The following is a 15,682-nucleotide window of genomic DNA, read 5'->3' on the forward strand; positions in this document are numbered from 1 at the left end:
AATTCATGGGAACAGGATATTTGAAGGAGATTACTCACAGCAAGATCAGCCATAGGAAATATATAGAGGGTCTAGAGGAACTTTGGAAGCCAATTATGCGGACGACAGCCTCCTACAGCTCTGAGAATTGAACCTCCAAGGGAAAAATACAAAGTCTTGAAACATTCAAGATGTAGTCCTATTAAAAACAAACACTTCTCTTTTCTGAGCCCTTCTAAGAATTTCATGAACAGCCCTTGCAAAGTCTCACAAGTGGAGAAAATTGGAATGATTGTCCTGTTCAGGCAGTGCATTTCTTGGCCAAAGCCACTTACTTTATCCAAAATGGACTCTTGATCATATCATGATAGCTTTTCATGGGAGTTGTAGACATGTCCATGAAATCAATAAGCCATTTCTCTTTCTCTTATTGGGTAAAAGGAGAAGATGCAAACGCTTGGATCAAGAAAATTGTCATCATGGAAGAGGAACTCCAGGTTTGGATGATGAACAGCGACTTGGGTTGAGATCTTTTTAGCTTGTTTTGTATTAAGTTAATATTTGTGAATAAAAATATTTTAATATACTTTGCAACTTAGTGTGACTGTTAATAGTCTTTCAGTCTACTCTCTGTGAAGTACCAGAATCACAGAAAACTCTGTGCTTTTACAGGACAGTCAGTGTTGGTAAAGAAGAAAGCAGGATAAAGGACTTCCAATTTGCACAGCTTAGATGTCTTGTGTTTCAGAAATACTTACATTTTGATGTATGTAACTTTGTTTTCAAATACATTTTTACTTCGAATGTGTCATCTAAAACCAGATCAATTTTACTTCTAAAACCTGTAGTGCTGTTTTCTGCAAACTCTCGTGAATTTATGCCATTCACTGAAAAAGTAAACGAGCAGCTCAGCTCCTGCATTCCCAGTTTCTGCCACTGAAAGGTATACTGGCATTTTTCTACCACTGATCCTCCCTTCCAGATTAACTTTCTTAAATACTGCTTTCTGCTGAGGGTGTACCTGCTGTATCCAAGCTCTGTCCCAGTGCTCCTTAGCCTCTGCTCTTACTTTTCTTTCTCGTCTCCATCCCAGTCTCTGCCATTTGAGCCCCGATGGCTTTAGTGTGGAATTTTGCTTTCCCTCCATCAGCTGCCAGGGTCTAGATACAAACATGTGCCGGCATACAGTAGATTGAATTTTTGCAAACTTGCAGTAGCCAATAAGGTTCTGAATTGTGATGCTGGCTGAAATAATTGTAATTTCAATGTCTTAACTGTTTGTATTACTTAAACAAAAAAAAATTGCAGATGTCTTAGGGCAATACTCTGTCAATGTGTGTTTGCTTCAGACTTTGAAGCTCTTCACAACTAACTGTTGTAGACTATTTTCCTGCTTTCAAGATGACAGCTTTAGGCTTACAGCCCTCTGCTTATCGAGACTGGATACACTCTATAGTCACCACTGGATAAGAAGCCGTGGTTATTCAGTGCGTCTGTGGCTCTAGATGAGGTGCTCTTTTCCCTGGGGATTTCTGTAAGTGGCGGCTGTAACTGGTAGCAGCCAGTAAGTAAACTAACACCGTAATACAACTTGGGAATGCTACCAATACGTGTACTTTGTAAAGCTAATTAATTCAGATAGGGTTGTTTGTACTGAAATTCTCCTGGCAGCGCTAGTGCTGTGATGAAAATACTCTGAGGAAAAAGGGAACGTGTGTGAGAAGGGGCAGCGTACCGGTGAGAGGCCGCCTGTCCTGGTCTCCCAAAGCGCCGGTCCTCGTACTGGAGGTGCTGCCATTGAGTAGGGGCTGGGAAAGTGTTGCAGTCTAAGAGTATGTGGTGCATCTTTTTTGACATGGAACAATCTTCTAAGAAAGCCAGAAGAGCCAATGAAGAACGACTGTGTTCAGACCTGTCACAACTCAATGACCACATAATCTTGTCCACAGTTCCCCACCCCCAGTAATTTCCTTTTATCCTGTTGGTAGTTTCTCACAACAGCTGCTTTATAGAGTATGGGGGATGCTGATTGCACCACAGAAATAGGTGTTGGTTGTTTTTTTAATTGGCTAAACTAAAAAAAGTCCAAGAGATGTGAAATAGAAAGCAAAGGGTAATGTGTGGTTTTTCTGTATCTAAGCTGTAATTTTATTAGGACTACCTAGTCACGTTGCCTGGAATAGCTGCACAGCCTCACAGAAACCGGTAGGTAAGATACAGGCTGCCTCAAAGCATCATCGTCTTCAGAGTATAAAGTAATTAGTACAGACATCGTGAGCCCACAGCCTGCATCCTGCAGCATGTTATGCAGCCTCCAAAATCATTCCCAATTAAAATTTTCAGCAAGCTTAGGAGATAAACCTGCTGAATGTTGTTGTTACTGAGAGCCAATGCAGAAATGGTTTTTGATGACTGAGCATGAACTGAAATTGGTATTTTGCATTCAGGCATGTATTGTGTGGTTTCAGGTTTCCTTTAAACCATTTTCTGATGGAGTTAAGTGTTCTAATAATTCTATAATTAAGTTACTTTGAATCGCTCAGGACTTGCGCAGTGTAGAGTGTCTTGAGAAGGTATAGTGTCTTGCATTGGCTCAAACTTTTGGTCTGGGCTCCTGTAACTTTTCCCCCCCACTCCTTACTCTGTTTTGCAAACAGAAGGCCCTTGGGGCTGCTGAGCAGCTGCAGCGCGATGGGAAATGCTGCAGACTGCTGCGAGGGCTCCTGCCGGTGCCGTGCCGGCTGCCCTGCGCCCCGCAAGGGGAGCCGAGGGACTCCCCAGCAGCCCAGTTCCTCAGGTGATGGTCCATCTGAGAAAAGTCTAGAGAAATTAAGACCTCCGTGCAGATGCCCAGAAAACCAAGTTATTCCCATGAGGATTTTGGTGTCGATTACGCTCATCTGCCACGACTGCAACCTAAGAAGGGCAGGTCCTGCCCTCTCTATCTGCCGTCAGCGCGGCTGTGTTACTGCTGGTCATGCAGCTGTGCAGGTTTCCCCCTCTTTGTTACTTCCCATCCAATGACAAGGAATTTAAGTGTAAAATGACGTTTTTGGAGTATTTAGGTTGGGGTTTAATAATACTAATGGCTGTTCCAAGCCATTCATAATATACTTGTGTAGTACATCCAGTGGTAACTGGATGGATCTTATCTTGCATCTGACCAGCAATTGCTGTAGATGTCCCGGGTGTTGGCTGGAGCAGCTGTTTTGCACAAGAGGCACTCTTTGAGGAGAGGAAAACCAAAAGCTTTTCAAATTAAGGGTAGGCCCTGATTTGTGGAAAAAACCCCCATTTTAATCTGTTAAAAAACAAAACAAACAAAAAAAAACCCAACAAAAAACCAACCAACCAAGGTGTCCATTTCTTATGCAGCTCCTCTCTTCCAGGCTGAGCTGTGCACCTGCATGCAAAACGGTTTTGCATTGGGGAAATCCAGCCAGCTTACTGGATGTGTGGGGTCACGGGGTTCTCTTTGCAGTGGCAAAAAGTACAATTTGTCTTCATCTCTGTGTTCATGAAAGCAGCCTGACAGGCAGTTTGAGAGACGAGTGTATTCATAAGAACAAAATATCTGCAAAAAAAATTGCAAACCCTATGTTTGTTATACTGATAAACTTGTATATCGGTGTCCTAGCCCAGTCCTACGTGTAATACAGAACCAAGTATTACTGCGGATAACTGCGTTATTGATACCCACTTACACAGCCAGGATAATGTATGGTTTTGTAGTTCCTGGAAAATACAGAACAAATCTTAAAAGTACCTGACATCTCGCCATTGAAGGCTTTGATGTGTGAATATCTGAAAATACTGTTTCAGGATGTAGTAGAATATTGTAAATTTGAAGATGCCTGCTAATTAGTGTTCAAACAAATAACAAGGCATTCAGTCTCAGTCTCCATCTGTCTGTAGGCTGAAAGCTCCTCAGGACAGGCTGTGTTTTTACCTTTAGAATATGTACTGCATTTTGAGTATTGCGTAGTGAGAAACCATCAGTAATGCATAGCTTCAGCATATTGATACCAAGAAATTCTCAAGTGGGAGGTGATTGCCATTCCTTAAATTTCTCAGTCTTGAAATTCCAGATATATTTCAGCACCAAATACTCAGGTTGCTTAACAGCTGGATGTTAAATGTTTTTGAACCTTTGTGTTTAGAAAGCTTTAAGTATTTCTATACATCCTATTTAAAGAACTACTTTATTATGTTCAACATATATTGGAGTCTTTTGTACGTAGCTTGCTTTGTAAAAGCAAGGTTTGTTACAACAGCTCCAGTGCCTTCAGTTTCAATAAAGCCTTTCCTTATTTATTGGTAGGTGGTGTTCAAATGCCAGTATTTTGGGGAGTGGGCATGAGTTTGAAAACTGGAATATCCTCAGAAATCAAAGGCTCTCCAGTGAACAATTTTGATCCATCCCCTATCAGTAAAGTTGAGCGTATACTCAAGTGCTTGCACGTTTGAGATTTTAAGAGTTTGGCTCTGCAGTCATGGAGGGTTTTCTCTGTATTAGCAAATCATGCAGTGGAAAAGGGGCAGATGAACCGAGTGAAACAGCTGATACTGAGACCTGTGGTGTCTGCAGTTCTGGGTTTTTTTTGTGTTTTGGTAGCTCTAGTCTGATCCATGGCCTAAGCACCCATTAGTGGTTGGTGTATGATATCATGCCAGTTTAACTTGCATTCCTTTCTCACATGATGCAATTGCTTAAGCATTTTTAATTACGAATAGCAGTGAATCAGGAGGAAAACAAGGCTTCTTGCAAATGAGGCATCCATAAATCAAGGGTAAACAAAGCTGCCTTTGGTATGTGGAAGACATTTTTTTCCCATGACAGTGTTGCAAGCCAGTGAGTGAGTGTCTGAAAATTAATGTTGCAGATGTAATAGATGAATATTCAAGTGACAGGAGCGTACAATAGCATAATAAATAAAAAAAAGCATAATGTAGTTTATAGTACTGACTTTTCTGGGCTTCCAACAGTGGGAAGCTATAGAATAATGATGATAAATTTAAGACCCTGTTAAAATAGGTGTGATTAAATATCAAGAATAAAGATCAAGAAAAAAAATTAATTGTTGAATCATTTAAAAATTTAATGATTATACCTTTGGTAGTATGTCCTTTGACATGGCCTTTACTGTATTGTAAGTAGACCTTAATTTACATTAGGTCCATGTTTTCTCACACTTTCAGGTTTTGTATTAGTTTAAACTCTTAATTGGATTATTTTTCCCACTCTCTACTTGAAAGCACGAAAGCACATGTAACAGGTTGTACCTTAATGAGGCTTTCCTGCTTTTCTGCCATATCTCGCCACATACGACATCAAGAGGACTTAGCACTTAGGGATGTGTTTATGGTTGGAGAAGCTGCTGCCATGGTTTGTAAGCGGGGGTGCTGATGGTCAGCTGAAACGGGCTGGTCGGCTCGGACCTCCCCAGGCAGCAAACCTGGCCCCATGAAGTGACTTCCATGGTCATGGTCTCACGGGAACGTGGTGGTCTGCAGTGCTGAGTTGGGTGACCAGTGCTGAAAGAAGAAGGAATGACAGATCTTGCGAGCAACACCATGTGTTCTTGGCTTCACAGCAAAGGACACATTAGTCCCAGAAGAAAAGATAGCCCTGTCTATTCCAGGATTAGACGTACAACTTTTCTTCTTTGAGAAGGAGCATATTTTAGGTTTGGGTGGGTGTTAAACGTCTGACTATAAAGACTTGCCTGAATAGTTTGTTGTCACAGAAATCTTCCTTCCTCCTTGGAAGAACTCTCCGCACGAAAGCTTGCTCTTGTCTTTCTAAACAGGATTTTGTCTCCTCCATTTTCAAAGCTTTGTTCAACTTAACCTTTTCCATTTCGCAATGCCCTCTTACCTTTTGATACTGAAATCAATAAATCTTTTAAGTATTTTCATATCTTCATAAGTACTGTAGTGTTAATTTTTTTAAATCTAAATATTTATTAACTGGAAGATGGCAGGTTTAATACTAGGCATGACTAGGTGACTTCAAAACCTAATTATTCTGTTCTACTGTCACAATTCTCATTATTAATTAATCTAATGCTTGAAATTATTTCTTTTAAAAAAAAAAAAGTGAGTAACTGCTGACTACCTAAAATTCCCACTTCAAAGCAGATTTAGAGACTCTGGGACTGTTGCACTGCTGCTTGCTCCTCCCCGTGCCTCCTCTTTCCTTCTTTCCCTTGGATGTGCACGCACTCTTGCTTCTGGCTGTTTTTAATTCCTCCTAATGTATTCGCCTGAACTAGTTAAGACTCTAATTCTGTGACAATAAACTGATAAAGCAAATAGTTGAACTTTAATGTTGATTAGTGGTCTTCAGTTTAAAAAAAAAAACAACAAAAAAACAATCGTGGCAAATGTTGTACATTACCACCTTCTGTCAGTCAGGCAACCATGTGCGCATCCTTGCTTACGTATTTGCTAATGATATTTTCTTATTGCCTGTTATTAATGTTAGCGGATGTTACTACCGAAGAAAGAGTCCTCCCTGGTGAATGGTGTCAGGGCTGAGTTTCTGTTTATTCTAAACATTTCATTGTGTAATTTGACAAGACAATTAGCCATGACCATTGTTCCGAAGCCTTGATTAAAATTGGCAGGTTAGTGAAATACACTGATGTCAGCAAACCTCTTAAATGTTAGGGAAGCTACACATTTGTGTTCTAGAAAAAATACGGAAGAAGTCATTAAGAAAGTTAAAATCCATGTTTCTAAACCATGGGTATGTTAAGTAAGAAGAATGTTTTAAAAATACCATTTTTTTAACGTGGTGCTGTGTTATGACTGGGGAAGAACCATGTGATGCTTCCTCTTGTTGAAGGAGCTCTGTTGTGGCATAATCGATAAAACACCCCATGATGCTCACCAGGAAATAATTAAACTTGACCTCTTGACTTGTAAATATGAGTAGTTTATTCTTTAGGATTAGAAGGGTGGGTTTTGTCTTTGGAACATAATCCTTTCCTGAGTGTTCGGTTGTTGTAAAGTGCTTGATGGACCAGAAATGATAGCGCCAAGAGCTTGACCTTTGGTACAAGCAGTGTTCTCTTCCCGAGTGTTATTGTTTACTGCCCTTACTTAATTAGCAAATGTTGCAACATAAGCAGAGGGGAGCTTGACAGTAGCTGAATTTCATGGATGTGTTTATATAAAACAAAACAAAAAACAACACAACCCTCCCTCAACCTTCAGTAGTTTGATAAATTGTTGTTATACAATAAAAATACTGTGCTTGAACAACCTGCAGCAGAAAATCATAGCTTTTTCCTGACAACTGGAGCTATAGCATTAGTGGTAATCTATTTAGTGATAAACCTGAGGATGATTATTTCTCTTTTAAAAAGCTGCAAAACTTGAAATTTCCAGTTGCACGCAATTTTTATTTTTTTTTTTTTTTTTTTGCAATTGCAAGTGATACCTTAGCAAAGTTGATTTCACATTGATTTTTGGTTTGTGGAGAAATCATAATATGGAATTCCAGTTCACCTCAAAATTAGAGCTCACATTGAGCTTACATGGAAAAAGGACACTTCTGTATGTTCTGAACTGAATTAACTTTGTTGTAATAGTGGGAGTAGTTTGGCCACTCTTTTTGATGTGTTGGAAGTACACAAGGCTGTCATCCCTGGATCACACGCTGTGTGGAAAAAGCATGAAAGGCGGCATGAAAATCTTAGCTATGAGTTGCTTACTATAGAAGTGTGAAAATGCCAGTTTTCCATGTGGAACTTGTGCTTCTCTGGGGCCTGCTATAGCATGGGGTGAGAAAATTTCAGTTGGTTTTTGTTGACTCCATGGCAATCATGTCATTTAAAGATTTTTTTTCTTTTTCTTTCAGTAGACCATTAGCAAAATAAAAACTTGAAGATCTAAAGTGCCGTGCTCCTGTTAATTGTAATACTTTATTCTAACCAGATCACACTGATAACTTCTTTGTTGGAATAATCTGAAGCTTCACTTGAAGAACTTCACAGTTCAGTTGCTTAAGTTTCTTTCTTGCAAATGCATGTGTCCTGCAAAAGTTTTTATATTCTCTCCTAATGGGTCGTTTATAAGCGCAGACTTTTTAAAGGTTTTCTACAAAGTGGTCGTGTTTCAGCAGATATTTGCTGTAGAGATGACCGTGTATGCAAGTCAAATGTTGCGCGTGGCTGAAGTTTCAGATACACTTCCCCAAAGTAACCTTAGTGAAAACAGATGGAGCTGACCCACTTTTTTTAGGGTTTGTCTCCACACTTGTCTTAGCCTCCTTTTAATTCACACATTAATCTCAGCTTTGAGTTAACTGATTCTTCGGTTATTTCACCTGCTGATACGTGTTAAAACGTGATTGCTGTTGACAGTCTGAGTTTGTAACACAGCAGCTACAGCTACGGAACTGCTAATGTAGCCATGAGGCTGTTAATCAGGGAGGGTTTTTTTCCAATTTGATGTCTGTATGGGATCGCTTTCACTTGTGCTCGGCTGAGTGGGGTAGGTCGAGCATACCGAACTCAAGCTAACAGGTCTGTAGTGAAGACAAACTTACTTAATATGTGAAGCCAGATACTTTCAATTCCATGTGCTGCTACTACAGTCACAAATACATGATTTGAGAGGTTATTGGTCTGTAACATCCCCCCTGCCCAGTATCTAGCTCAGCTCTTTTTTTGCTGGTAGTTCCAGCACCCTCAGATCTGCTCACATGGCACCTACCCCAGAGCTGATTCTCCTAAAGCCACCTCTGTTCTTAGGTGTCCCGAGGGTGGTTGCCTTTTGGAGTCGATCAGTGCAAGTTGCTGTGTTGCACTGCCCATCGTATTTTGTTGCATTTGTGGTTTTTTGTATTTCTTAGACAGAACCTGTCATGGTGATACGCACCTTGTGATGGTACAAGAAGCAACATAAAGACAGAGGTCACAAGTTAAGGCTCAGTTTTAGAGAAGAGGTTCTCTGTACTCCTGTTCGCTGGGAGGATGAAGGGGCGATGTGGAGTTGAGGGAACTCTCATTAAAAATGCTGCGTGCAAAGAAGTACTTCTCCGAGTTCTTGGAATTTATGTATATTTGTTTTTACAAAGCCTGTTTAATGCTTAATTAACATTTACTAATGTTTTCTTGTCAACACTGAAATGCATTGTGAGTGGTTCTGAGTATCTGCAATTAATATAAAGAATGTTCTTTTGTAAAATCATTATTTTGGCTTTACATAGCAGGCTGAGTAAATTAACACAATTATGATAAAGGTACTATCTGGTTAGAATTTTTCACACAGTAGTTTTAATCAATTTTTCTTTGTTCTTTTTTGTTTTTAATGGATGCTGTAACATGCACTATGGCCAACTGTTTATTACTGGAAAGGTAAAACAGGCTGTTCATCTCATTCTTTTTCCTTTGCTTTTCCATCCCACTCTAGTTTTGGCAAGCAGTCTGGAGGAAAACGAGGATGCGAATGTATCATATTGGAGCCTTCAGAAATGATTGTGGTAAGACACGTTTTTCAAATGTATTTAAATGTATTGCTGGTTTCAGCAAATTCTTTCTGTTTTATAGCAGAAAGCTTATTGTAAAGTATTCTATAAAATTGCAGCAAAATTGCCTTGATTTCAATTATACCTATGGCTGCTATCGTAACAGCAATAGCTATGTAAATTTAATCTAGATGGGTAGATGATGATGATGATTAGGTCATTCTTTCTAAAATTATGCTTACTTGAGTTTCAAAAGCCTACCAGTTACGGCTGAGTTGAGCATTCCTGAATCAGGCAACGATAGACTGCTATCTTGAATATTTTATTTACATCCCAACTCTCCCTTTCATTGCTTTTTACCGGCCTTGCCAGCCGTGCTGGGTCTGGTAGTAAAGGCCTTCTTATTCCTAGCCTTTGCAGTTCCACATGGTGTGAAGGCTTTTAGGTAAGAGGAGAAGGAGCAAAGGAGTGCTTAGCCAAGCTTGAAGGATAAGGTTTTCAGCTCAGTTGTCATCGACCTTTTCCGTGTCCAGCTTTCCTCCTGCTTCTTCAGAATACTTACTAATACTGCCAAGTTCATTTGTGCTTATAGGCTGTAACTCAGTCCTTCTCAAGTTGATGCACACATACCGTCACCAGCTGGAATGTTAGAATCATACAATCGTTTAGGTTGGAAAAGATCTTTAAGATCATCAAGTCCAACTACAAACTTAACACTGCCAAGTCCATAGGATTGCTTTTCCGTAGTGCAGACTGATGTTGTACCGTAGTAGTGTGGCTGGGAACTCGGGAAGATCTCTTTCAACTTTGATCTTAGAAGATGCTGGTAATGGAGCTGGACCAAAAATGTTTGGCGTTCTGAGAAGCCACGTGTCTGTTGGGCTTAGAACTCCAAACTGTGATTGATTTAGCTTCTTTATATCTAGATATGGTAACATTGAAACTAATATTTGATGATGTCTCTTACTCATTGAGTACGTGAATATTCAGCGTCTGTGAGAAATTTGGTTCTCACGGTACACTGAGAGCTGTGGCGTCAGAGATGCCCTGTGCAGAGCACGCTCGTTGTCCTTTGCCATTCTTTCCGTGCGGTGTCAGTCTGATTCTGCTGGCGGGCTGGCATAGCATCACTAATGTGCTCTTTGCTGCAGCAGATGTTTTAAGCTACAGTCTGCCATGTCATGGAGTAAGTGCAGGTAAGAGCGCAAGAAGCCTGTCTCAGTCTTCTGGAGTGAAATAGTTCATTTGTGTATTCCCAGTTACCCAGACTCTTCTCAAAGCTGGAATTTTTGGGGAGATCTATATGCCTTGAGGAATGCCACAGGACTGCTTGGGTGATATGTGCAGCCATGTCATGCAAATGCCCCAGGCCCTCTGGTTTGCCACTGTTGCTTTGCATTTTTGCCTGTTAACTGCTGCCGCCGAGGGTTTGGTCTGCTGGGTGCGCCTGCGCTGGCTGCCTGGGGTGAGCTGAGCCTTGCACCTCAATGCTCTGCGCATCTTGTAGCACAGAATGGCAAATGCTCACTTTGTCTAATCACATATAGGCCTTTAGACTATCTCTGTAATCCTTCAGGTTGGTGTAACAGAAGAATTTGGTCTGTTTGGACCAATTTCACTAACAAACCAGTTACACAACTCTTAGCTTCTGTAACTGCTGCTGCAGACATTACCAGACCTGGAGTGCTGCTTCCTACAGAACCCCAGTACGTGGTGACGCAGCCGCGGTTTGCCGCGGGAGCAGGCTGGAGCGTGCGGGGGAAGCGTGGGACTTCCCTTACGGGGCTGGCTGGTGGCTCGCTCGCTGCAAGTCCCTCTGCAGGTTTATATGAAATATATTCCACGGGCAAAATACATGATAATATGAAATTATTAGGCAATACCAACATACTTGTTGGCCTTATCACCATTGTTGTGTTTAAAAAAAAAAAACAACCAAACAAAAACCAACCAAAAAAACCCAACCCAACCAAAAAAAAACCCCAAAAAACCAAACCCAAAACCCAAGAGGATGCGAACGGAAGAGTAGCTTCTGTGTAGTGTGTGCTACTGGAGAGAAAATGACCTTATTCAAATATTTTATGAAGAAACTAGAGAGCTTTGTTATGTGTATAGCTTGAGTAGCTAAAACTGTGATGAGTTTTTTTTCAGAGGAGCACACTGTCACAGTCTTTGGAGACGCCAGTGTTGGCAGTGTCAGCCACATCAAATGCTGCTGGTTGTTCCTGCAGACAAACGCACAACCTGGACAACTGTCCTCTGTATTTTAAACCTCTTGAGCTTTCTGTAATTGTAGTTAAATCCGACTGAGCATACAGAGAATGTAGCGATACCTGAAAGTACCTTAAATCCTTTTCTGGAACTGCACTATATTTTTCTGTAGGAAAATCGGAGAACTAAAAGCACAAAGTTGTTTCTTCGTTATTTTTATGTTCATGTTTAAGAGGCAAATGTAGCTAAAGGTACCATTAACTGTCAGTTTTCTGGGTAGGACTTCAAAGGGGGTGAGAGAAAAGCACCAGTGTGGCGGCACCTTGCTCATGGTATGCACTGACACAAGGTGTACCTGAGTTTTGTTTCCCTGATTAAATCTTATTAATTTATCCTAATGCTTTTATTTTTGCTCTCTTTTTTTTTTTTTAATTTGCAACATACTAATGAGGTTTAATACATAATGAATATTTATCAAGCAAAAGAATTAGCTACTTTAATGTAGTTAAAGAACACCATCGTTCTCTACTGCTGACAGATTCTTCCCCCCTTTCTTTTTAGAATGTAAATCAGTTTTGTAGCGGGAATCCTCTGGGAACTGACCCGTTTTAAAGGCCATAAAATGTGGTCAACTTAAGTTAATGAGGATAACAGATAGTGTGTGAATGGGCATTGTAGCTCATATTTTTGGAGGCTGAGCAATGTATTGAATTAATAATAGATCCATTTATCACTTAAGAAAATGGCCCAGAATCGCAGCATATCTCAGTGTGCTGAAGTCTCCTTTCTGTTGTTCCTTGGTGCTTTCATTTTCCTTCAGATCTAAGCGTAAGATTTCAGAAGAGCAGCATGATATTTGGAGGTGGAAAATATTTCATTGCTGGCATGGACTGCAGAGTGCAATTGAGGAGAGTCCAATGATCCTCCTCAATTTTTACATGGCAGCGAGTGCTGTGGGTGAAGCCGGCCGTACCGAAGCATTCTGCTGCTGCCAGCAGTCAAGGTGCTGTGGTTTAACCCCGGCCGGCAGCCCAGCCCCGGCAGCTCAGCCCCCCCAGCCGCTCGCTTGCACCCCTGGTAGGATGGGGGAGAGAATCGGAAGGGTAAAAGTGAGAAAAGTGATGGGCTGAGATAAAGGCAGGTTATTAGGAAAAGCAAGAGCTGTGTGCACAAGCAAAGCAAGGGGTTCATGCCCCGCTTCCCATGGCAGGGGGTGCTCAGCCATCCCCAGGACAGCCAGGCTCCATCACGCCTAAGGGTGACTTGGGCAGACAAACGCCATCGCTCCCAATGTCCCCCCCTTGTCCCCCCCTTCCTCCTTCTTCCCCCAGCTCTATGTGCTGAGCATGACCTCATATGGTGTGGGATACCCCTGGGGTCAGTTGGGGTCAGCTGTCCCAGATGTGTCCCCCCCCAGCCTCTCGCTGGTGGGGTGGGGTGAGCAGCAGAAATGTCCTTGGCTCTGTGTAAGCCCTGCTCAGCAGCAACAAACACATCCCGGGGGTATCAACCCAGTTTCCAACACAAATCCAAAACACAGCCCCATGCCAGCTACTATGGAGAAAATTAACTCTACCCCAGCCAAAATCAGCACAGAAGTTAATAAAAACACCACCTTTGATTAGAAACTAGCCAGTTAACATGCTATTCTGAACTTCTTGTAACCTATTGAAGATGAAATAATATGAAGAAGCCTGTGGGGCAGCAGCCACCATCTGACCTGGTGGGCTGGTGGCATGTTGGTCAGCCCAGTCCCCCCCGCTGCTGTGGTGGCACGGGGAACCGGTCCTCCCTCCGCTCCCATGCCGGGGCCTGCCTTGCAGCATCCACAGAGATTGCCACATTCCTCCGTAGGAGCGTTCGTCCTGCTCGGGGGGGTGTAAGGAGGTTGGATATGCTCTCTGCCAACAGAAGTTTTTAGTTTTAACCAGGTGAAAGCACGGCTAAGTGATGAGCAGTGCGAGGGAGCCCCGGCTTCTCTGTCCTGTCAATGTGCAGCATATCAAGCCCCGTTTGGTTATGTTCTTGCAAATCATAAGCATAAGCAATCTGATGGCCAGCTGGACTCAAAATACCGATTCTGCTGGTGGTACCAAACTGGAAGCTACGTGGTGTGGGGGTCTTCCCTGGGTTTCGGATTTTTGTTTGGTTTTTGTCAGCAGCAGTGGCATTACCGAAGGATGCGGGTGGTCTCGGCTTCTGAGTTTCCACTAGCAGTTGGTTGTTTTGCCTTTGCGCTAACAAATAATGTATTTATGCTCGCTTCTTAGTTTTACGGTTAGAATTGTGGAAGAAAAATAGTTTCATCTTACAGTGAATGTCTGTTTTACTTGGTCTTGAAAATGCCCATTCAGTTTGGGAATTCTTAATAATAAGGGTCATCAACATTGGAAGAGTCGTTGTCCGGCCACTTCAGCGAGCCCTCGGCGTCCAGGTTAGTCTGTTATGTTGGAGAAGCTCAGCACTTGTTTTAGTTTCTATGGCCTTATAAGATTGAATGCAGAGGAAAAAAAAAAAAAGGAAATAATGCATTTATTGAAGGAGCTTGTGGACTGCAGCACATGTACAAAAATAAAATATGAAATCAACACATTATTTAATAGAGTAACTCTTGTGAAACCAAACTTCCTTACTTCTGGAAGCCTTCTGTATAATTTGAGAACGACTTGATTGCTAACTAGAGCCCCATATTTTATGCTAAGGTGAAGAAGGGCTTCTGTATCCAGTGTCTTGCTACCTTTTTTTTGATGATACTAAATGGCCTGTGTAAAAGGATTTTTTTTTTTTTTGTCTCCCTGCATGTCTTGTATCCTTTTTTTTTTTTTTTTTTTAACATCCTTATACCCTTGTGCTTACAGCAACGCGATTACTGTGCGTCTTTGCTCATAGTCCTGTGCCTTTGCAGATGGGTAATAAAATTCTAGTGAGAAGTGTGGTTGTCCCTTGCTAGAGGAACTCTGTGCTCTTCTGCTTTCTTTTTTGATGACGCTGTGGCATGGAGTTCACTCTTCTTTTTTGACTATCGTATCTTTAACCTGTGTTGTCAGTGTATATTTTTCTCTGTGGAATTAAAAATAGCCCCCAAGCCCAGCTGCTTGCACCTTCCTCTGACCTCAGACAGCCTTAGCTGTTTGGAAAAAGCGATGTAGAAAGTAGATGTGATCTTGCTTTTGTCATGGTTTAGATATTTTGGTTTACTTTCTTGTTCATGTCCGTTATGTGTTTCTGGTTTTCATTCCTTTGTACCTTTTGAGTTTTAATTTTGAGATAATTTACCTAAGTATGGGAAGTGAGGGCTGCATAAGGACCGCATAGAAGTTCTTCTCTTGTTCCAGTACTGAAGTCTTACCTTCAAGTGAAATTTGTGGAGGGGGACAAAAAATAATCAGTGAGGACAGCAGAAATTCCTATGCAGTAAATGTATTGTAGAGGAGCTTCTTGCCTGGCTGCAGCCTCTTTGCATGCATGTCTGTTCTGCTTCCTGCTAGGGGGAATTTTTCCAAAACATTAAAAGGAAATGGGAAAGGATGGGACTGCTTTTTATAGAAAAAAGGAATTGTAACTAGTGAGATAAAAAGGTTTTGTCTTGGCTTTTGCTACCAAGATGAATTTACCTGATTTTTAATGTTTAGTTGCAAATAATATTTAACATCAAGTTCCAGTTATTTCTTCATAATCCGCTGGAAGCTATTCCAAGTCAGTATGACAGAGGTGAAGTAGTGATTTATAAAAAGTTGGGATATTTAAAGTTGTTTAGCTGTGAAATAACTTATGTTTTTAAAATAAGTTACATTTTTAAAAATTACACTAATGAAAATTGGATATAATTCAGTGCCTCTACCAGATTGTAAATCCTCAAAGAGATGGTAACTTCTGTGTTGAAGATACAGTGGAAATGAGCAGTGTCTGCAACTCATGTTGTACGATACATATGGGTACAAAAGAGTTCCTGCTGGTGAGTGAAATTGTTTAGGGGATACATGTGCCTCTTTTTTTTTTTTTTTTTTTTTTTTT

General features: G+C 41.2%; 1 protein-coding gene across 1 annotated transcript in view; it reads left to right on the top strand.

Moving 5' to 3' along the window:
- RAPGEF6 (Rap guanine nucleotide exchange factor 6) overlaps positions 1-9,472 on the top strand; it is a gene marked incomplete at its 3' end in the record, with an annotated part of 43,563 nt that extends 34,091 nt beyond the window's left edge. Inside the window, exon 5 of the mRNA XM_035902734.1 lies at positions 9,403-9,472. Coding sequence (XP_035758627.1) covers positions 9,403-9,472 — 70 coding nt within the window. The remainder of the gene's footprint in view (positions 1-9,402) is intronic.
- Between the last annotated feature and the right edge of the window lie 6,210 nt (positions 9,473-15,682).

The sequence above is a fragment of the Egretta garzetta genome, unplaced genomic scaffold (assembly GCF_000687185.1).
Source record: "Egretta garzetta isolate BGI_Z169 unplaced genomic scaffold, ASM68718v1 scaffold1, whole genome shotgun sequence".
NCBI classification, from domain to species: Eukaryota; Metazoa; Chordata; class Aves; order Pelecaniformes; family Ardeidae; genus Egretta; species Egretta garzetta.